The sequence below is a fragment of the Blennius ocellaris genome, assembly GCF_963422515.1.
Source record: "Blennius ocellaris genome assembly, chromosome: 24".
NCBI classification, from domain to species: domain Eukaryota; kingdom Metazoa; phylum Chordata; class Actinopteri; order Blenniiformes; family Blenniidae; genus Blennius; species Blennius ocellaris.
The window spans coordinates 6,370,850-6,394,401 of NC_137673.1; the positions used below are offsets into that span (position 1 = coordinate 6,370,850).

Here is a 23,552-nt window from a genome sequence, read left to right on the forward strand (position 1 = left end):
GAAACTACAAGTAAAGTTTAAAAAATAGGATTAGAATAACTATTTCGGTTTGCTCCTTTTAAAGTAAAGCTTCTCAAATGGGGTAAACGTATCAACTTTAAGTGCGTTTTAAGTGGAATTAATCAGCTCATTGCTGTAATTCGACGACTTTAGAGAAGCACTGGTGTGGATTAAATTAATGTGAAGCAACAAGTTTTATTTTGTTCTTAAAAAACCTTGATATTTTTATTATTGCTGATCGCAAATGGCAATTTACATTAGTTTAACTTTAACTATGACAAAACCTATGTAACTCCTGCAGTCCTCTGCCTGGGAGCTTCCACTCAGTTTGGATCCATTGTCCATTTGGAATATCAATTTATTCATATTTCTAATTATTATTAATTCATTCCAAACTTCCTCTGCACATTTTGCTCATGCAGGTCAAGAAGCATCACTGGAAATAAAGGCCAATGAGTCTGTGCACGTTTACTAAAACTCTCTATATCCTTATTTTATTTATTCAGGTTTTCTTGCGGTAGAAGGTGACCTCAGTTCGTCACCTGGAGGTTCTGTTCCATGCCAGCCAGCATCATGGCGCCGCTCCAGAGGGCCTGCAACATCCACATGTGGCTCCTCTGATCACTGATTCCTGCTTCAAGCCGCTCGGCTCATTTGATCTGGAGTTTTAATGAGCCAGACTTTGTTTGAAGTGTGATTGTTGGAGTAACGGCAGTCAGCTGTGAGCACAGAGCTGCAGGCTGGAAACTGGGCCACAAACCAAACTCAATTCACACACATAAAAAACAAACAAACACACAGATGCAACTTCAGGTAGACAGTCTATGGGATTTTTTTTTTTTTTTTAGTCATGTCAGCAACTTTATATATCTTTTTCATTTAATCCATTTGAACTGATTTCATGATAATAGAAGAAAAGTCTAATGTATTTTTTTGCATTTGAAAGAATGGCTCCACAGCTGGTTTATATGTGAAGTGAGAATAAGAGTCAGTCTCAGCTTAAAAAGTAGTTTTATCTTTTGAAATTAAACCGCAGCTGTGCTTTTTAAACATATAGGTGAACAAAGAGACACACACACAGTGTGACTCTCAGGCTGAACTAATGGGGGATTTCCTCCTGATTCCAGATGTTTCTGCGGCTCCACTCCCTCCAACACTGACCTACTTCATTCATACTAAACTTTCTCACATTTCCTCGTCCTCTCTGAGGGCCGCCGGACAAAATACTCCATATAAAATAAAATATTTGAGTCACAGACTTTGGTTATTGTAAAAACATTGGTGAATATTCTGGTGTCGTCATCTGACCTCGTCAACCGGAAACTCGCAGTTTAAGAACAGAGAAATCTTTTATTTAAATATGGAAAAATAGTCTCAGTCAGTCTGTCAAAGACAAAAACACCTATTAAAAAAAAAAAAAAAAAAAAATGCACTTTGCACACAAAAACACACACCGACACATAAAACAACAACAATCTCGTTACCTGAAACTGTATTTCCAGGAAAGGAAATGAAGAGATGAAGATTATCGTACAGCTCGACAGAATCTTCTGTCTTCGTCACTGTTTTTAGAACGTCGTCATTAAAATATTGAAGATGTGATATAAATAAACCAAATCTCACGATGCGACTGCAGTGGAGCATATAAACCAGATCAAAGATATTTCCACATCTTTACATCAAATAAAATTCACCTGGAGCCATAAAACATGTTTAACGATTGAAATTGTAATTACATTTAAGATGTTTAGCATTTTTCAAGGAATTTCTTTACACTTTTAGCTCAATTCCATGTTTTTAAGCCAACTGATTCATTCATTTTGTTTGCTTTTCTGCATTTCTTTGTTTTTTTTAATTGAGCTATTTTTGTAATTTTCTGCTATTTCACCTGTTTATCCGATTTGAATCCAGAGATAAGAGTCCTGCTGTGAGATAGTCTGGTGTAGAAATAAAATAACAAGATAGAATCTGTATTTACACATATTATTGAGAGTTCCACTGCAGACGGACTGAGGAGCCGCGAGGCTCCAGAGCCGCCGGCTGCAGACTCCCGATTGGGCAGTTTCCTGGGCGAACAGTGCGGCGGAGCGTCACTTTCAGAAGACATTTAGAAAAGTAGCTTTGGAGTCCACCCCGATGGCGTTCTTGGCCGTGCAGCGGTAGACCCCGGCGTCCCTGGCGGTGGGGTTCTGGATGATGAGGGAACCTTGCGGCTGGAGGTACTTGTTTCCAAACAGGCGCGGCTGCGCGCTGACCGCCAGGCGCATTTTGTCAGGTGTCTCCCAGGCGACCTCCGCTTTGGGCATTCCGGTCGCGACGCAGTTTATCTGTACGGCAACGCCACGCTTGGCGTAAGTCACGGACGGAGGGCCGCTGGTGATCCGAGGCGGGAGCGCCATGACGACCACGGACACGGGGAGCAGCGAGCTGCCGTACTCGTTAGCAGCGCGGCATGTGTATGGCCCGCGGTCGTACAGCGACACCATCTGGATGGCGAGCGTCCCATTGGACAGGACAGCGTAGCGCCCCGCCCTCTGTGGCCTGTTGAGCACAACGCCGCTGGGCAGAGTCCAGGTGAGTCTGAGGGCGTCGCCGGCGGTTTGGCAGTGAAGCAGGAGTGTTTCTCCGTTCATGACACTGACGGGAGAATCGTATCGGTTGACGATCTCGGGTTTTCTCCCCGGCGACAGCGTGATGGTGCGTTCCATAAGTCCTCCCACATACCGGCCCAAACATTTGTACGTGCCGACCTCGGCGACGGAGGGGTTGCTGATGATCAGCGAGCCGTCGGGCCGGTGGAAGAACTTTGAGAGACGATCGCCGCCGGACAGAGGAGTCCCACTGGGTAAGATCCAGGTGACGTGCGAGAGCGGCGTTCCCTCCAGGGAGCAGTTTAACGTCACGGCGTTCCCCACGCTGAGCGACTGGCGGTCCACCTCAGGACCTCGGCCCTGCGGCCTCGCCACCTCCTCCTTCACCGTGAGGTCCACCACCATCTTTACCTCCCCGCCTTCATTCCGGGCAATGCAGGTCAGCTTGCCCGAGTCCGTCTTCTTTGGCAAGCGGATCTCCAAGGTCCCGTTGAGGTGAACCGCCATCCTGTTGCTGTAGTACGGCGCCGGAAGTATCACGTTCCCCGGGAGCACCCACATGATGCGGGGGGCGGGAGTCCCCTTCGCCACGCAGTCCAGCAGCGTCTGCCGGTCCTGCACGGCGCGGACCTTGACGACGCTGGCAGCTCCTCTGAAGCCGTTGATCACGGGGGGAGTCACCACGACCTCCAGCCCGGTGACCTTGTGGTCGTGTCCCGCCTTGTTTCTGGCGAGGCAGGTGTAGTTCCCTGCGTCGAAGCGTTGGACCTTCTGGACCACCAGTGTCCCGTCGTTCAAGACCTGGTACTTGTCCGGCGCCGGGGCGATCACTCTGTTGGTCGGAGATACCCAGGTGATGACCGGCGCCGGCTCGCCTTCAGCGTCGCACCTCAGCATCACGGTTTCCCCGTAATAAACGCTGAGGCGCTTTCCGTCTTTACCTTGGATTTGAGGCGCCGACACTCCAGTTTTGATCTTGACTCTGATCTTCATCTCGTCTTTTCCCAGTCGGTTCTCGGCGTAGCAGGTGTAGTCGCCTTCCTCTGGCATGCCCACCTCGTTCAGGTAAAGCGTCCCGTTGTCAAAGACCACGTACCTGCATGGAGAGTAGCACAGGAAGGAACAACTGAATTCTGATTCTTTCTATCAGATGGATATATAAATAATGTTCATTTATTTCGAGAGTCCGGTGTGTTGAAATAGCAGTTACTTGTATTATTTATTCATTTAAATCTGTCACCATTACATTTCATAAAAGGTGTTTCTTCTCATCACATTTTAATGTCAGCATATTTTGGCAAAAGAGTGAAGGGATCAGCTCATACCTGCGACTGCGGCCCGCCCCGCCGCTGCCTCGTTTGACCGGGTTGACCATGGTGCCGTCCGGCAGCGCCCAGCTGATTTCTGGGTAGGGCAGCCCCGAGGCCACGCAGTCCACCTTCAGGTCTCCGCCGTACAGAACCTCCTGGCTGGAGCGCTGCTGCTTGTGCTCGATCTTGGCGGCTCTGGTCAGCACGTTGAGCCGCAGCAGAACGTAGTCGTCGCCCAGCTTGTTGCGCGCCACGCACAGGTAGTCGCCACCGTCCTGGTCGGTGACGGAGCGGATGGTTAAAGTGCCGTTGGAGAACACCTTGATCCTGGGGTCAACGCTGCAGGAACAAGAGGAGCGAGTGCAATCAGGCAGCCTTCACTGTGTGACGATTCAGGGTGAATGTTGGGGGGAGATCGGGGGGAACAGGAAACGGGTTTCACGTATGGCCATGCAAAGAGATCCGTCCATCCATTTGGAACAGTTTGTGGTCTGAAACCTTCAACTCTCGAGTCACGTGCCTCTTTATCTTATTTATGAATGTAATTATTTTTTTCATTTGTAGTTTTGATGTATTATACAGCTGCACTTTTAGTCCTGCTTTTATCATCTTACTCTGAATTCTACTTTTTATTGTGTTTTTAATGGGTGGAAAGTCTTTGTAGTGGTTTATGACAAAGAGCTGCAGTTATTGATCATTTGCCAACCAGAATTGCTTTCAAAAGCACTCATACCTCCCAGCTCAAGTGGCAAAAACAGCTCAAACAACTAAAATCGTGAAGAGATAAAACAGCAGAATTGACTAAAACACCTACAATCAACAAAAAAGGTAAGATAGCAAAAAAAACCATAGAAATGGAACTTTGTTAAAAAAGAAAAAGAAATCGCTAAATGCAGATGTGCAAATAATAATAATAAAAAACAAGCAGAGGAGCTAAAATAGGTAAAACAAAAAGGGTGATAAAATCTGTACCGTTGTTATGATGAAACGTGATCAATGAGTTTTCAGGTTTTATTTGGTGTAAAATAGTGAAAGTGTTTCTTTCAGTCATGGTATATATATGTGTGTGTGTGTGTGTGTGTCTCTTACCTGTACTGGATGTCCACCAGCCTCTTGGAGGGAGTCCTCCAGATGATGCGGGGGTCCGGGTCTCCCCGAGCCTCGCAGTGGAGCAGCACCGTGCTGCCGTAGACGGCGTCTGTCCTCTGAGGCGACGAGGAGCTGATCCGGGCTTTGGCGGGGACCAGAGTCTTCCTGACGCTCAGGTTCACGGTCCTGCTGCTGTGCGCTACCCCGTTGCTGGCCCGGCACTCGTATCTCCCCGCATGCCCGGAGCCCAGCTCTCGGATGTGAAGGGTCCCGTTGGGGAAGACCAGCGCGTTGTGCGCGGCGGCAGACTGCGAGCTGGCGAGCTGCAGGCCGTCGGGTGTGGTCCAGCGGACGACGGGGGGCGGAGCTCCCGAGGCGGCGCAGTGGAAGAGGATGCTGCCGCCCTCGGGGAGGCTGACGTTCTCACGGACGGCCTGCTGGATGATGGGGGGCAGCACCGACACGTGAAGACGCACCGACACCGAGTCGGCCCCCGCCGCGCTGCTGCCCAGACACTTGTACACGCCTCTGTCGGTGTAGCGGACCTCGCTGATCCGCAGCGTCCCGTCGTCAAGCACGGCCAGGCGCCGCTGCGAGGCGGCGCCGGCGACCACGTGGGCCTGGCTCGGCAGCACCCAGGTGACCCGAGGCCTGGGGTGACCTTCCACTGTACACTCCAACTCAAATTCAGCACCAACGTCCACGGATACGTCTCTGTGGCGGGGCTGCAGCACCCGCGGCTGCTGAGACAGGACCGCCAGGTCCACCGCCATCCGGTCCGTGCCGTACTGGTTCTGGACTGTGCACAGGTACTGGTCCTGGTCCGAGATCTCAGTCTTCCTGATGAGTAGGGTCCCGTTCTGGTGGACTTCAAACCTCTGGAGCTTCATGTTCCTGGCGATGCTCGCCCCTGCGTCAACACAAAGAGCAGATCTGTCATCAACACAGATCAAGGGTTTTGTTTTTTTAACGAAGATATACAATAATAGATTATTCATGAATGCATTTAGACTGATAGGACATTTTACTATATTTTCAGTTGTTTTGTTTTTTTGAACTATTAACTAATCTCTTATTTAGATATTTATTGCAATTCTGTACTCATTTCTATCATTTAAAGTTTTGTTTTAGTTCAACTTATGTTTTAGTTTGTTGAAAGTATGACACTTAAGAATTATAACTAAGACCTGGTGAAATATTTATGAATATCTGAGTTTATTTTGTCGTTTTCAGCATTTTCCACTCATGAACACGATAACGGTGCTCAACACTGCAGCCTGGTGACGCCTGGACAAGATGGACTAGAAGCTGTTGGGACTCGATCTATAACAATGTGGTTTAAATATTTATTGTATGACAGGACTTTTGTATGACAGAATAATATTGTTCCTATACGACATGTTGTAAATTTAAATTAAAGAGCCCTTCCAATTTTTTCAATGTGCTTTACGTTGTGAAACACATTACATCAGCAATCAAAGGAAACAATGACAGAACCTGTTGGGAATGGATTAGCTTCACCAGTAGAACCTGCCTGTCTAAATGTAGATACAGTATGGTTTTGAGCATCGGCCATACGCACCAGTCGAGACTTTAGTCCAGGATAAGAAGGGCATCGGATCGCCTTCAGCCTCGCAGGGAAGCACAGCGTCTGCTTCAGCGTTCACAGTGAAGGTCTGAAAGTGGTTCTTCATTATCGTTGGTTTCCCTCTTGGAGGAGCTGCTCGCCCGGGAAGCTGAGCTCTTCCATCCTCGTCCTGAGCGCTGGCTAATGGTGTTTCTGTGGAGGGTGTGGATGGGAGTGGAGCAGGAGGGGGGTCGGTCTGGCTGCTGACCTGCAGGCTGCTCACTGTTGAAAGTCTGTATGCAGGACTGTGGTCAGGTGAGAGGGTTGTAGGACTGAAGTCTGTTACTCTGTCCGACTCTGACGTGGCGACGATGGAGTTTAAGTGTTCGCCTTGACTCTGGCTGACTGTAATGACTGTCGTCTGCACTGGAGGGGAGATGCTGTCACCCGTGGAGGATGTTTTGGACGGTGGTGTGACTGTGGAGGACATTACAGTATAGTGAAGAGACGAGGCAGCAGGAGGTGGCGCCATTGTCACTGGATCACCGTCTTCCATGTTCAGATCTCCAACCGACACTGTGTTTGAGGTTTGATGTTGCTCGTCATACAACCTTCCAGGTAACTCTGTGGTAACCTGATCTGTTGAATAAAGTGTGCTCGGGGTTGTAATTGTGGCACTGGACGAGGATCCAGATGTTGTTTCAGAAGAGGTAAATGGAGGTGGAGGCAGGGTGAAATCCATGTTATTCTCCTCTGAAGGCATCGCCGTGTCTGTTCCAGCCTGCTCGTCTGGATCGCCTGACTGATTCCTCATTACATCTGTTTGCGTTTGGAGATGGAAGCCCTCAGGACGTGGCTCCAGTCCAGGACCTTCTGGGACGAGTGGAGCTTGTGTCTCCTGTGAGGGTCGAACAGGTGGAACAGGGCTGCCTGAAAGCCTCGGCGGTGGGGCCGAGTGCTCTGGCACAGCTGCTGTGTGAGAATGCATCTTTCCATGACCGACTCCTGGAGAGGTTGCTGGAAATGATGGGGCTGCCGAAGTGCTTTTGAATTGTGGCTTGGCTGAAGGTGGACGTCTGCGTTTAGTTTGAGAAGATGCTTTATGCACGGAAGGTCTGGTGGTTTCTTGGCGGTCATGCGGAGAGGGCTCGCTGGCTTTATGACTCAATCTGCCTGATGACGCCACTTGGCTGTCGGTGAATGGAACAGTGGTGCCGAGGAGCTCGATCGTAACGTCTAATGGCTCCGTTTTCGAGTGCGAGGCGGTGCTGGGATTCACTCGTGCTGCAGGCCGACTCAGCTTGTGCTTCCTCCTGTTTTGCCCTCTCCTCCGGCCTCCAATCTTTCTCCTGGTGTTGGGTTGCTCAGATCTGCTCTGTGTTGACAGCGCTGTTGTCGACGCTGTCGAGAGCATTTGTTCAGCCTGCAAATCATCAAAGATTGTCTGTGATTTCTCAGTGATACTCAGATGTTTTCCATTGTGTTCTTGACTTGTGGCCGATTCAGTCGGGTTGACTGAAGGGATGATCTCACTTCCCCTGACAAAGGACTCTCCAACAGCGACGTCTGATTTATCCACATTGTCACTTTGATGAACAGAATCGCTGATGTCTGACCAGTCAGCTGTTTGGACTCCATCAACCTCTGAATCTACGCTGTGATCTTGGAGAGAAACTGTCCTGCTGCTGGCAGTGTTTGAAACATCCTGCCACAAAGTGACAGTGTGTGAAGGAACAGATGTGGTCTGTGGCAGGAAACCTGTGTGTCGGTCCAAGTGTGTATCGTAGGCTGTGTGCTGCTCGCCGTATGCGCTAAGCGTGATGCGTGCTTCTGTTGTGGCCTGTATGTAGTGCTGCGAGTCTGAAGTCATATCAAAAGGATTAGGTGTGGTGTATCTCTCAGATTTCAGATGCGTGCTTTGGCCTTGGATGCTGTGTCTATTAGTTTTTATTTGTGGATGTTGTGGAGGAGTGCGTGCTGCAGTGAAGTAATCCTCGTCCCGTTTTTCTAACGCCGTCACGCCATCAGACGTCTGTGTCGTCGGCTCTGTTGCTGTCCTCTCTGGGAGTGGAGTCACGGTAGTCACTGCATTTCTATCTCGAATCTTGGCCAGAATATCAGCCCATTTCTCTGGGTCTATTTTACTCTTGGACACATTAACTCTCCTCCTGTTCTGAATGGGGGTTTTCCTCTCTGTCACACGTGGTGCCGCTGGCCTCTGAAGCACTGGTGGCTTCCGCCGCAGATTCCTGGTGGGATGTACGCCCTTCCTGCCTGGAGAGACACTTCCAGATATTTTCCTTCTGACGGGGTCTTGTTGGTTGATTGAAGTCTCCTCCTGAAACACCTCACCGTCCCCTGACACCTCCTCCGTGTCTCCTGACAGGACTGTAATCTGAGTACTCACGCCAGAGGCTGACTGAGGCTGAGCTGGAAATTTCTTGAAAGGTCTTGGGTTCCCTTTGTGCTTGGCTATACTGACTCTGGTGGTCAGGGTGTCCACACCGTGTTGATTCAATGCAAGGCATTTATAGTAACCGCTGTCCAACGGCAGAAGCTTTGCGATTTGTAAAGTGCCATTTGGATAGACTGATGCTCGGGAGGAGTTGGTTTGAGAGCTAACAATGTTGTTATTCGGTAAAATCCAATGAATTTCAGGATCGGGAGAGCCAGACGTCTCACAAGGCAAGGAGACAGGATTCCCAACAGCCCCCTCCACAGTGGGTGTGTCCTCTCCTGGAGCAGGGCTGGATGAGTCCTGCACTGTTAAATAGAAAGGCAGGACAGCAAAATCTCCATGAACCCTGGAGATGCAGTAGTAAACTCCTCCGTCCGTGTGGCTGACAGCTTTAATGAGCAGCCTTCCATCGCTGTGAACAGAGACCCTTTTGTCTGCACGACTGTAAGAGGCCTCCAGCTTGGAGCCGTCCGGCAGCATCCACTGAACCACCGGCTGGCCTGAGCTGTGCACGCTACAGAACATTTCACTTGGACTTCCCAAGTGGGCGCTCAACATCTTCTGAGTTGTGTTTGTTGACTTGATCATGACCCACGTCCTCCTCTGTCTGCGCATCGCTTCTATGTCTACTTTCTCTGACAGGTCCGTGCTCAGGGTCAGTTTCACCGTCTTGGCTGACGACTGCTGTCTGTTCAGCTGAAGGTTCACAGACGTCTGCATCAGCCACTCCGGTTGGGCCATCATGTTTGCTCTGACTCCGGTGTAGTACAGGGCGTCTTTCTCAGAATCCTGTCTGAAAACGTATGTCGGATGAGGGTCTCTACTCAGAACAATTCCTCTTTGTAAGTGGGCAGGCACAGTGCTGTAGTAGGCGATCAGCCTCCACAGTTGTTCATATTTCTCTCTGTCCACTGGGCAGTCCAGATCCACGGACAGAGAAATATTGGAGATCAGGTGAAGCTGGTCCACCTGTTCCCAGCTAACCTTCGTCAGATCTTTGGGTTCCTCGATACGACACTCTAAGTCCACCTCGTTCCCATGTTCATCTGACAGGCCCAGAGAGATGTTTCCCAGGAATTCTCTGAAGTCCTCCACGGTCAAAACTTCACTCTCGACGTCCTCAGGTGGACTCGTTCTGTGAGCTGCGCTGATGATGGGGTGGCTGCACTGCAGGCCCTCCACAGCAGGGAGCTCCTGCCGCTGGAGGTGTTTTGGAGATGAACAGATGGGACACAGCTGACCACCAGGAAGAGCTCGGTCCTTTTTACACTTCAGCACTCCTAGAGCGACAGAAAAGGAGACCACAGTTATCACGTTCACCCAGAACTTCTGATTTGAACTGACTGATTGAACCGTCTAGTCTCATCCAACTTCTTACAAATATTACTGCTGATGCAGATTTACAATAACAGGTCTCTTTCATCGTGAAAATCTTTTTAATAGTTGGTGCAAATAAATTGAGGGATCAGTTATCTGGGATCAGTTCATAGGGCAGCTAAAGCTTTAAGCGTTTGATCTTGTGAAAGTCACTAATAACAATAATAATATATCACTTGAGGCTGGAACTTAGATTAAAAAGACAGAAATAAGAGGGTTTAAGCCTTTAACATTGAATGAAGCCCCACTGGCAATATAGTACATCTCTACAAACAACAGAACTACTGACATGAATGTGCAAACAGAGTAATAAAGTGTCACCTGGAGCCGTTGCGTTCCAGCTGTGCAGCCACTTCATGCCGCAGTCGCAGGTCCACGGGTTCCCCTGCAGGTACAGGTTCTCCAGCTGGGGCGCGGAGGCCAGCAGTCCGGGGTGCAGGGACGTCAGGTGGTTGTCGGACAGGTAGAGGTGTCTCACGGTGGAGATGTGAAAGTTGCCCATCACAGTGAAGGTGCTGAAGGTGGCTGCGTGCAGCTGCTGGAGCCGGTTGCCCTCCAGCTGCAGTAAACGCAGAGAGGTGAGGCCCTGGAAGGCGTCGGGACTAATAGACTCCAGACGGTTGTGGTCGAGGTGCAACCGGGTCAGAGACCACAGACCCTGAAAGGTTTGCCTGGTGATCTCTGTCAGCTTGTTGTAGCTCATCTTCAACATCTACAAGAAATAACACAAGACAGAATGTTGTGGCAAATTGTCCCAACATGGAAGAATGCATGGAAATAAACCACCTGTGAAGACTGAAATTAGTCAATACAATCTTAAAACCTCACAAACAACAACAACTGCTGCATTCACTAAAGAATAATAAAATAAACATCTTATTTTAATTACAGACTCTGAGCCTCTAGCTAAAAGAAGGCAAAATGTCTAAGCACCTAAAATTTCAACATGTTTTAAATTTGAGTTCTCAGCTCAAGTGTTTGTAGGTAAAGCAAAACTATATAAAAAGGTTATGTGCTGTGTTGTTTACATTTGAAACGGTTGAATTTGATTTGGTGAAGAGAAACGGTGCGAATGTTCAGTCACCTGAAGTGAAGCCAGGTCTTTGAACACACCAGCAGGCAGACTCTGGATTTCGTTCCCATGAATCATGAACAGCTCCAGTTTCCTCAGACCAGACAGTGACTTTTCTGTGATTCTGTTGATGCTGTTGAAGCTGAAGGTAAAAAAAAACAAACAAACAAAACAAAAACAGAAACGACATGAAACATAAACAGCTGTGCTCAGAGTCCAAACACTGACGACACAGAAGTGGACCGACCCCAGGTTCATGCGCGTCACGTGTTTAGGAACCGTTGCTGGGACGCTGATGAGGGAGCGGAAGGTGCAGTGGAGCTCCACAGGCTGGGGGCAGGAGCAAGGCCGGGGGCAAGGGAGGCTAACTACAGGGGGCAAAATCAACATCATCATCGTCAGAAGCTGCAGGACGCTGCCGACAGGAGGATCCATCTTCACCCACAGGAGGAACAGTCACAGTTTGTGTCCAAGCTTCAGGACGAGACAGACAATGAAGTAAATAAATGATTTTTTTAAGGAAGACAATAATACATCGTGGAATCTTTGAGTTCAATGCGGCCCCCAATAGGCACAAATCACATTAATTCAACTTTATAATAGAAATAACTGGTTTCTAATTTTTTTTAAATTTGGAGGCTTCAGTGAGACGAGAGTTTAAAATCCAAAAATCTAAAACTTTACAACTAAAAGAGACATTTTGAAACCCCCCCCCAAAATGGACATGTTTAACCTTTAAAATTAGGAGAAAAACACTCAACTACTTAACAAGTGTTGACTCTTTAGTTATTTGACCATTTTCGCCAGGAGATAGACGTCCTCTTGGAAAATAGTCTCTTTTGCAAATGAAATAAGATTAAAACGTTTTTTATGAAAGCTTCATGGAGTTGCTACGGAGAGACAATAAATCCACCCTTCCAACATTTGTTGTTACATTTAGGTTCCCAGAGTTGCATTATATCATCTAATCCTGTTAAATCATCACAATCTTCAGTAGACAAATTAGATACAGCAACATTGTTTGTGTGAAATATACAGATAAAGATGATGTTTTTCTAATGAAAATATAATAATTACTAATTTAAAAACATGCAATGATGGCTGTCTTCAGGCTGAAGCATTGAAAATTACAAATCTAGAGACTTAAAAAAAAACAACTCAAGACTTCAGTGATTCATTACTGCCAACACGTGGACAAAATTAAAATGACAGAAATCGCATATAAGGCGGCTTTAATCCCTTCTCTGCCATCTGTTTAACACCCTTATTAATATGCCCAATTTTAAATGATAGAATAAAAAGTTGTATCCGAGCCTAAAAGTCCCAAATCCTGTTGAGCAGAAAACTCCTCTCATGCGGTTGAGTGTCCACACATGGCCAGTGTCCAGACCCTGCATTCTCCCCGTGATTTACACTGTCTTAAGGTTCATAAATAAATACAAAAAGACATCTGAAAATCCAAATTATGACCACGACAGTAATAATCCTAAAAAGGTTTATCTTTATCTATTTACTCTGTAGGTTCTGTGCGCACTCATTACTGGAGGAGCGCGTCTTTACGCATACTGCGCGCAACGAGCTCTGAAACTTCTTCAAACAAACTTCACTTTAAATTGGGGAGAGGAAAAGGTGTGCATTACCTCAAACTCGTGAAAGCTGTTCCCTGGTGCACTTTTCATATTCCATCTCAGCATGAGTGAATCCAGAGCGCGCACTGTGAGTGTAAGCGTTACAAACTGCGAAATCCCGCGCGGAGTGAATATTTCATAGACTGTGAAGGTGAATCCTAGAGGTGAATCCTGAGGGGGAGAGCGCTGCTCTGACTGCAGGCTGCTGTGTGGAGCATCAGGGAGGAGCGAGTGTTGGATCCAGCTGCTGCAGCGCAGAGCGCAAAGCGCAGGAGGAGCCACGCAGCTCTAGATATACCGCACACACCTCGCACATCATCAAACTCAGCCAAACGCTGCTGGAGCAGAGCTGGAACCAGGATTTCACAGGACCCAGGGGACACCTCGATGTCTGTCATAAACTCAATGATTAATTCCAATTCCCTAATGTTAGGAGGCCTGATTCACATGGAATTGATGTATTGATCATTGTTACTGTACTACAGCTACTTAACATACAGTCATCTGTCACTGGACTCTCGTTTTCATCACGTCTGCACTTTCTTAACTTTGTTACCACCTCACCCAAGCAGAAACTCTTGCATCTAGTCAATATATTGAAACGTCCTGACAGTATTGAAGTGAAAAGAGACTCCTCAGAAACAAAAGATAACTGCTTTAACAGCTGGGCAGATTGGATTCTACAGCTCGACACCTGATTCACCTAAAGCTAACATTAATGCACATGTAAGAAACTCTAATTATTTGTTCAACTTTAATGACATTTTGTTTTACTGCTCATTTTCTGTACACAGCAACCAGAATCTCTGTCTGGATATGAGCTCATTTGCAAAAATATGTCTGCTTAGATTTTTGAAGCAACTATTTGTACACATTTCTGATGTTTCTCAGTTTAAGGAGCTCAGTCAGAATAATTTGTACCCTGGATGCTTTGAAATGCTCAGGTTGTGTACATGATGAGTGGACGAGTTAAAAGAGGTGAGCTGAAGTAAAGTACACAGGCCTTTCATTAACGCTGACTAATACATGCACGGCATGCAGCCTGGATGCTACCGGACAACTGACAAGCACAGACAGGAGAACAATGTGCTGCATGTGGAAGAACCTGGACATCTTGTTAATTTCATCTCCTGATTGAACACTTGTTTATGTCCTACATTTACATTCATGCCAAAGTGCAAAGTGCAGTGTATTGATGGTGCCTTCATGTTCTCCATCAGCATCACGGTCAGTCTTTAGCAGACCTGAGCAGAAGTAAGGCGGGTGAAACCTCCGAAGTGTTGCTGTTTAACCTACTGACTGTAAATATGTGCTGAAGTACGCGTTTCAGAAAGGTTTATACTCAGACAGACACGTCTGGAAAACCTCTCACTCAACACCGTTGTTTTCAAAAAGCATGGAATGTGTATTTCTGTCATGCTGCAGTAGAGAATCAGACCAGGTGTGACGACACATCACTGAAGGTGCGACATCCTCAGAGGACTACAAGTGTAAAACTGGACAGTTTCCCCAAAAGCAGCCAATAAACCCCATTCATGGACATGAGCTCCAATACAAACAGCCATAGTGAACTTTTTCCAGTAGTGTTATTTCTGAGACTGTTTTCCCTGGAAGGGTCTGTTACCTGGACAGAAGAAAGAATCTGAGAAACAATGACAACCTGCAGCGTGAACAATCACTGAGACTTTTACAGTCGTAATAACTCACATGGTTCCAACATGCCTCACTGGACTGGACTGGGCTCACAGACTGGGGGACGTTTGATGTCGCAGGAAGAAAGATAAATTGACGCAAAAATGGCATCAAATTAAGCTAAACTGGAAAATCTCAAACAGTCAAGCTGCCAAGAACAGCAATGAACGGCTAAAACAATGAAAACAGCTAAAAGAGCTAAAATAATTCAAATCAGCTGTTCTTCATTGTAGTTCTAAATTTGTAAAGATGCCACATAAACCACAGTTTTGGTAAATATAACAGAAGTTTGTCACATCAGTAAGAAATAACACAGGATGAACTTTTGTGTTTTTGTGTCATAAAGCCTGTCAGGAAATACACATTTTCATTATAAACATGTGGGACCGTTGATTTTTGGCTTTTTGAGGACTTGGCTGAAGTTGACAGCTTCCGTTTGAGTCATTACACAAGTTTTTACATCCAAACAACATCAGTTCTCCATCTTTCAACTTTATAATTAGAGATTCCTTCCATGAAATGACGCCTGTGATGAGAGGCTCACAGACCACAAATGTCTGCTTGAACTGCAAAATTACTTAAAGAAAAGGAAAAGAAGTGGCTCGATTAAGAAAAATACAAAAGCAGGAGCTGGAAAGTTGTAGTAGCAAAGATTTAAAATCTGAAAATGTTGGTTCTGCACATCAAATTCTGCCATTTTTTATTCACGTATTCACTATTGTTAAATATCGCACCATATATAGTGTTTTTCATTTTTGTGACTTAATCAAACATCTCTTATTGTAATTTAAAGCATTTAAAGCAATCTAATCTTACCTAAATGAGATGATATCTTAATATCAATAAGGATGACCACATTCAGAAACTAATGAAAGTTTTCATTACTATCAAATGAGCACAAATCCGTTTTGATCACATAGAATGAATTAAATACATCACATGGACCTTTGTTAAGATTTATCTGATGTTATTCAAAGACATTTTGTTGTGTCGTTCTATGTTTATATAAAGTGGATCATCAGAGAATATCTTACTCCAACACATTTCATTCATAAAAAAGCAGCTGGTATAGTCACGAGTAATTGCCTGTATATGTATAATCAACCAGAAAAAGTGAGAACGGAACTAACTTCAACTTGTAGAAGCGTGAAGGCGTTGATATAAACTCTGGGGTTTCGTTGCAATTTGAGGTTTAGTTTAACTGAGATGATTTAAAGTCACGAACACTGTTACTGTCACGCTGCGCCTGTTAACAGTGATTCTGCCCAGCAGGTCTCAGGGTTTGAACAGTCGTCGGTGTTCAGTCTGAACGACAGTTCTGATTCAGAGATCTGCGGTCCAGATGGCCTTCGACCAATAAAAGTCGATGTTTGGGAAAAGCTGGTCATATCAGCGTTGACCCAGTAGCTACTGTAACCAAAATAAACTGGCGGCAGACAAAGAGTGTGTGTGCGTGTGTCTGTGTGCCGTCTTTACAGTAAATCTCTCTGCTCACACATCTGGTTTCTGTATGTGACTGAGTAGCATGATGACGATCTGCTTAAACCGTGTCTGGACGCACTTCTGACGTGACGTAAAGGCCGAGGGAAGCTGAAGTCTCCCCGACCGAGGCTGACGAGGCAGCAGAAGGTAAAGAGATCAGCTCCTCATCCCGCTGCCTTCACTGAGAGGCAGAACGAGGTGAAGCAGGATCCCCGAGGAGTTCTTCACACGCCCCCACACTGTTTTCTCCTCCGACAGCCACAACACGGAGGATTAAACAGGTAGAGATGTGAGCTCAGAGACAAAGAGGCTTTGCTGCCTGCAGAAAGGAGAAAAACTTTCCCACTTTTTCAGACATCTCTAGCCGACGGTTTTGACCTCACGAGTCGAGGACAGGTCCGACCTTCACATGTGTCATCAGCGTCAACCCTGTTAACACCAACAACTAAAAGCAGCAACGACTGAATGTTTTTCGTTCCGGAAGGTTTCACGCTCTGGCTCTTCTTGTGCGCCGAAACAGAACAAATGCTGCACCTTTTCATGTCTGGCCAAGAAAATGTAAACCTATCAGCTCCTTTTCTCCGTCCTCTCTCATGATACAGTGGGTCCACTCAGTGTCAGGATGGAAGAAATGTGTCTCCTGTATGCAGATGATGCTGCAGTAAATTATGGGAAATGTTCACTTTGTTGGAGAGGAGCAGGTACAAATCCTAATCGTTATTGTTCATCTATGCGAGTTCAGTTTTCTGAGACTCAGAACAGTGATGTCTCAGAGGCAAATGTCTAAAATATAAACGTTCTTATGTGGAGCTAAATTCCCTTCATTTCGGTGTGAATCAGAAGATTCATGGCAGCAGTTCAATCCCAAACATCGTTTCAGACCTGAAGAGCAGCTTTGTAAAACACTTTTAAACAAATCAAATTGTTTTGGAGCCAAAAAAAAAAACACGTTTAACTTTCAAAATAAGCAGAACACAGCTTCTAAAGTTAATATGTATTCTTGCCTTTCGTAAACTCTATATAAAGGCTGAATTTATGAAATGTAATAAACATAATATTTTACTTTTTTTTAACAGTTTTTGAAGCAGTTTGACAGATTTACTAACAATTTGCACTCATCCATTGTTGTTGTTGTTAGTTTTCATATACTTTAATGAAAGGCTCATGGAGCCACGAAAGAATCTGTGGCAACAAGTGGGAAGACGGTAGGAGGTGGAAATAAAACTAGTTTGACACTTTGATTTGGCCCACAAATTCCTTCGTGTGCAATAAGATGCAGATGGTTATAATATAACGGCTGATGTGTGTTTTCTTTGTTTTTCTAGTGTTGTGTGCTCAGATACAGTTTTTTTTTTTTTAGAGGGAATAACCAGATGACGTGCTGCCTGCAGAGATTTTACAAACAGCTGTCGACCTGCAGACACACCTGAGGAGGCGTCGTCATGGAAACCAGCCACCGGCTGCCAGGAATTGTCGCACTCACACTAAATGCAGGAATGTGACACACACACACACACACACACACACACACACACACACACACACACACACACACACACACACACACACACACACACACACACACACACACACACACACACACACACACACACACACACACACACACACACACCAGGTGGAAAAATGTAAACCATTTCCTGCGCGTCTGATTGTAGTTTTATTGGCACTTTGGTGCTTTTCATCATAAATATGAGAGAAATTTCAGTTTCACCTTAAAAAACAAACTATCATATTTTACTGTGTGATGAATCAGATTCATGGTAAACTTTCTTAGGGTGTGACTCTATTCTGTTTCATAAGTTTCAGTGAAAGGAATCCCGCACTCACATCAAGCAGCTGTGGCTCAGTTTGACAATCTGGACGTCTTCGAGTCTAAAGCTTCACATGTTTTGTGGCTCCAGGTGAATTTTGTTTGAAGTAAAGTATTAAAAACGTTTCTTCTTCTCATAAAAGTTGCAGTACATATTCATATTTGCAGTTTTCTCACATGAGGAGAGTCGGCGCAGGTTACATGTGGATGTTTGTGAGTTTCTGAAGTGAAAAACTTGCCGGTAACAGTCTGAGGTGGAATTAATACATTGCCTGTCAATGAGTCCGATGAGTTTCGGGAGCTGGAGAATGAGAAAACTACCCGGGGGGGAATAATGGTGTGCGAGTGTTTGGTGAGCACCTGATTTCAGCAGTGATAAACTGGGATTGGATCCGTGCTGCTGCTGGTCTGAAGGTATGTTCAGTAAATCTCTGGTCCTCTGACGGTTCCCCTCTCGGCTTCTCGGGGTCTGAGCCAGCTTTGTGTTTCCTCAGCTGGGACCGAGGAGCCGTTCGTCTCCATCAGTGAACAGATGAGTCTCCTGAGGAAAAGGATCAGCGATCAGACTCACATGCTGCAGAACTGCGGCAGTTTTCGCCTCCTGCCCGCCGAGAATTTAACAAAACTGTGCACGCATGAGTAAAACCGCTATTAAATATTCACACGGCAGATTGTGTTTGATCTGGTGATCATTTGGGCTGGGATTTTTAGATAAAATGTTAAATTCACTGTTTTAACCTCTTATATATAAAACGTACACACAGTCACTTCAACAAATTCTCATCATGAGCATCTTCTCAGCATCACTTTCAATATATTAACCCTTAAAATGTATCTATTCATTTATCATATCTACTCTGAAAAGACAACTTTAAAAATAAAACAGGAGGCAGATGGAGTCTCGCATCTGTCATCACAGTATAAAACCATGAAATCTGCAATGTTATAAGTTGGACGAGACAAAGCAGTGAGACTCTCATCCAATTACTTTTCCATAATTAATGTGATTAATTTGATAGAAGAATCAGCATTTATTCATTCAAAACTAACATTGGCATGAAACAATCAATAGATAGATTTAAATGTTCTGCACTGTGTAGCTGACATTGAGAACTGCAAACACTTTATTGAAGACTAATGTTGAGACGAAAGACAAAATGTAATGGATTACTGTGAGCCATAACCACAAACACACAAAACTACAAGGAGGCCGAGTCCCTAACTCCCAGCACGTTCTCCAGTTCTGTTCTCTCACTCCACACAGCTCTCAACACACTCCAGCTCCCTCAAACTCTCCTCCTCCCGACTCTCTGGACCCTCGAGACTTGACCAGAACCCAGCCGGAGCTGGCGGAATCCATTTGTGAAGGCAGTGTTCAATCAGAGGATGAGGAGGAGAAACGACTCTAACAACAGTGAAGACCCCAAAGTTTAGGAGAAGATTAGAACATCTGTGACGATGAAAATCAATTTGACCTCAATAAAAGTAATGATGAATGACTTCATCGCTGCAGCTGCTTGGAAATGAAAGAATTCGATTTATTTTCAGAGATTTGATGTGAAGCAGGCTTGTGTGAGCACTACACCGGAATAAAAGTGTGGTTATGGTTCACATGGGGCCTCGTATGACCTGAGAAATGAACAACCGGGCCAGATTGAGGTGGAGATCCACTCAAGAACAGACAAAGTGAATCCAGTGAGTTTTACTCACAGCTCAAGTGAAGACAAGCTCAGTTTTTAACTCAAAGAGCTCAATTAGTACAGATGATTAAAAACTGTTTCAGCAGAAGATTTTACTTTTCACTCACTGAAAATACCTGATGACTGTTTTGTGGTTGCAGACGGAGTCAGAAATGAGAAAATCAAAGGCAACTTCTAAATCTGAAATTATACATTTAATAAATCCTAATCTTGCCTTTGGTGCTGCAATCTTTGAGAAATCAGTGCATTTGATATTGTTATGTTATGATATAGTTATTGACATTGCTTCATTACAGGATATTTCAATCGCTTTGTTGCTGCAATTTATATTTGAAACCTGGAGAGAAAATTCCATTTAAAAGATCTTCTACTGGACAAGAAAATGCAAATACAAAAAAAAACATTTGTTTACATATAATTTAGTGGAAGCTTCGTCGAGTCACAGCAGAAGAGCTGTAGAGCCACATGTGGCTGCAGAGTGACAGGTTGTAGACTTTACAGTGAGTTAAGCAGATTTCCAACATGACACATCAGTGATGAGTCTGAACACATCACCGGGTCACTGTTTCTGCCCAAAAGGTCTCGGTGGGAGCTCTTCTCAGCGATTCCCTCTCAGAATGAGGCCGCGCTTCGAACACAGACGCCGTTTTCACTGTCAGAGACGAAGATGATTCATGTGAGTGTAATCCTGGCAGACGTTGCGATGATTTATCTCTCTCCTGCTCGTCCGGCATACATCTTCCTGTGTTTAATGTTTCCTTCAACCTCTCCAAGAATTCCTCAGCAGAGTGCCCGCTGGACCCTGCAGCAAACATCCACTCTGTGTGTCAGGAGGTCAGGACAGGCTCAGTGTGCAAACAAGCATGGCCGAACAGCTGAGGAGACGGTCGTGGGACCAACACACTCGTCAGACAGTGAAAGCACAGACCGGAGGAGAACCGGGGCCACCGTCATCTTTAGAAGGAGTTTTTCCACACAGACACGCAGCCGAGGAGTTAATCACATCCAGCTGCTGTGCTGACGGACGACCGGCGCTTGTTCACAAGCTGGTGAGCTTTCACGTTAGACCTGGAAATGGAAAAAGCCAGTAAAACCTTTTTGAGCTCCCTAAGAACCAAACTAGCTGCTTGGTTTGGTGTCCAACCCCGACAGCGGAGCAGTGGAGCTCCTGGCTGGAGCCCACGAGAAGGAAAACGAGGTTTGAGCCGAGAAATAACTAGAAAATTACTCACAGGCATTTTATATACAGCAGTATATCAGATTTACCAGTAACAAGAAAGCTGTTACGCAACTTCTTCCAGTGACAAACGGCAGCGGTAGCTCAGTTCAGGGGCCACGGTTCGAATCCCTTCATTAACTACAATTCTATCAACTCCAATCAAACAATCTATTTAAAGGGTGAGCGTCCTGCCAGCTAAAGGTTTTATATTTAGTGACAGAGACCCAGAAGAGCCGCTCCTTCAGGACCTCCTGCACCAAACAGACTCGTATTCACACAAAAATGCCGCTTCATGAGATCATCACCACTGGGATATGTCACAGTCTTTAAATAAATGATGAAATCACGTTGAAACAGGATCTATTTGACCAGAAATCATCAGAGGATGTTGTCACTGATGCTGCGGTGGGCTGAGGAGAGAGTCTATGAATCTACACACGGACCGTTTTTCTGTACGGATGTATGAGATATTGCAACTGTTTGGAGCACTTCTGGTTATTAGTGTCAAAACATGTGAGCTCATCAAAACAGGAAGTTTGATGTGAAAGTAGAGAAAAATGGTCATTTACTCTTCATTTTCAGAAAATCATGGCCGCGTGTCCACTGAGTCTCCTGAACGCTGCCGAACTTGTCGCCTCCCCCTCGGTGCTCCATCACCTCTCCAACCACCAACATTCCTGCTGTGTGACTCAGTCCGGCCTCACTCGGCTCCACGGAGACTCTTGGCGGTTTTCAGACTTCCTCCACTTCAGAGTGACTGAAGCCGGCGCGCTGCTGGGAACAGGCGAAGCTTTCCAGGCCGATTCATCCCCCCACTGTGATCTGCTCCCACCACACTCTCATCTCACAACGCTGCAGTCTGCGCAGACTTCATGACTCACGTTTGTGCTGACATGCAAACTGGAGGATCTTAAACACTGAAAGCTTTTTATTCTGCGATTTTATATTGAAAGACGTCTCTCCAGTTCTATAGTTTGACATCTGATAGGAGGAGGATTGGACAGTGACACTGGTAAGTGACACCAAAATATTGATGATTCTGGTATCATCAGTATCATATTGGTGTTATATTTAGATATATTATCATATCAGAATCATCTCATATTCATATCATGTCTGTATTGCCTTGATAATACTCCATATCGATATCGTATTGACATCAAATCAGTATAATACCATGTGTATCATATTCATATAATATTAGCATTGTATTGGTATCCGTAATGTATTGACAATAAGAGCTATGGTTTTCCTTGGTATCAGATCAGTACAACTTCTTCAAACATCTTTAACAAACAGCTCGCATGGACAAACACAACACTGCATAGTGTTGGCAAGTAATTGGAAATCATTATTTGCTGCTAGTCACTTCTTTAAAAAAGGAGCGGGGGGGGATGTTGCTAATTATTTACTGATTAAGCGAAAGTTTCCTGGAGCCACTGCAGAGCTGCAGAGCCTCATGTGGCTGCAGAGCAGCGGGGTGCAGACCTCCGGTGTTGAAGCAGCTCGCTCAGATGTGAATCTGAAGTGAAGCACGCCTCGTTCCAGCAAGCAACTCCTTCTAATTAAACAGGATCCATCAGGAGCAGCAGAGAATCTGATGGACTCTTTAACCCCCGAAGGCCGACACACGTCGTCCGAGTGTCTGTCATCAGGAATTCAGAGCGTCTGTAATCTGACACACTCCCGTGGACAGTGTGATGCTGTGAAGGCTGCAGAGAGCCATTGCAGGGAGGCACGCTGCAGACCCCGGCTGCAGGACGGTGCGTTCAGGTGTGGTAACCCGTCCTGATGACAGGAGCCTTTGTGCTGTGGGTCACACGGCCGTGACGCCGACTTGTAATTATTGAAACATCACAGGGCACCCCAACGGAACCACCCAGTCGTTAGGACAGGTGGGACCTCACCTCACTCTATATCAGTAAAAATCACCAAAAGAGAAATCCACCAACCAAGTTCACAGTTTTTCGGTTTTATTTGCTTACATTTTTTTGCCTCACTTGATTTTTTTTTGTCCTGAAGTTCATTTTAGTTTTATAATTTTGAACAGCTTTGCATCAGTGTAAACCTACAGCAGCGTCAATAGAAAGTGGTTCAGCTGTTTTAAATAGAAAAGTTGGATCTGGAAATATTTTTCTCGGAATTATCACCAGAAGTTAATAAATCAGATAGATACAACAAGTTTTGGGATTAATGTGGGACCGAGTCAATAAATAAACCACCAAGTGGTCAGGAGGTGAATGCTCGGCCGATTTAGTTTGTAGCAGGATCATTTCTCTCTCTTGTTTAGTGGTAAGAATCCCAGCAACCTCTCCCCCTCAGAGGGTTTTCATTAGCTGTTTGGTGCAGGAGAGCAGATCCTGACTGTCATCACTTCGATCCAACAGGACTCCAGACGCAAACATGACTCACTTTCCACTGTAAACATAACGACCCTGCACAAAACTGTGCACTCAGCACATTAACACCACACCCAGCTTGGGCTCTGGGAGATAACAAGAGGAAATCTGAGCTGGCTGACCCAGACTCAACTTAT

At 45.6% G+C, this 23,552-nt stretch overlaps 1 protein-coding gene across 1 annotated transcript; it reads right to left on the bottom strand.

The window, feature by feature from the left end:
• Positions 1–1,330: 1,330 nt before the first annotated feature.
• mxra5a (matrix-remodelling associated 5a) lies at positions 1,331–13,243 on the bottom strand. Its single transcript, XM_080519573.1, has 8 exons — positions 13,105–13,243; positions 11,712–11,938; positions 11,477–11,606; positions 10,714–11,104; positions 6,573–10,295; positions 4,991–5,900; positions 3,917–4,240; positions 1,331–3,687 (listed from the first exon to the last, which is right to left on the bottom strand). Exons 2-8 carry the CDS (start codon positions 11,897–11,899, stop codon positions 2,097–2,099), a joined length of 7,257 nt encoding a protein of 2,418 aa, XP_080375699.1. The 5' UTR covers positions 11,900–11,938; positions 13,105–13,243; the 3' UTR covers positions 1,331–2,096.
• Positions 13,244–23,552: the final 10,309 nt, after the last annotated feature.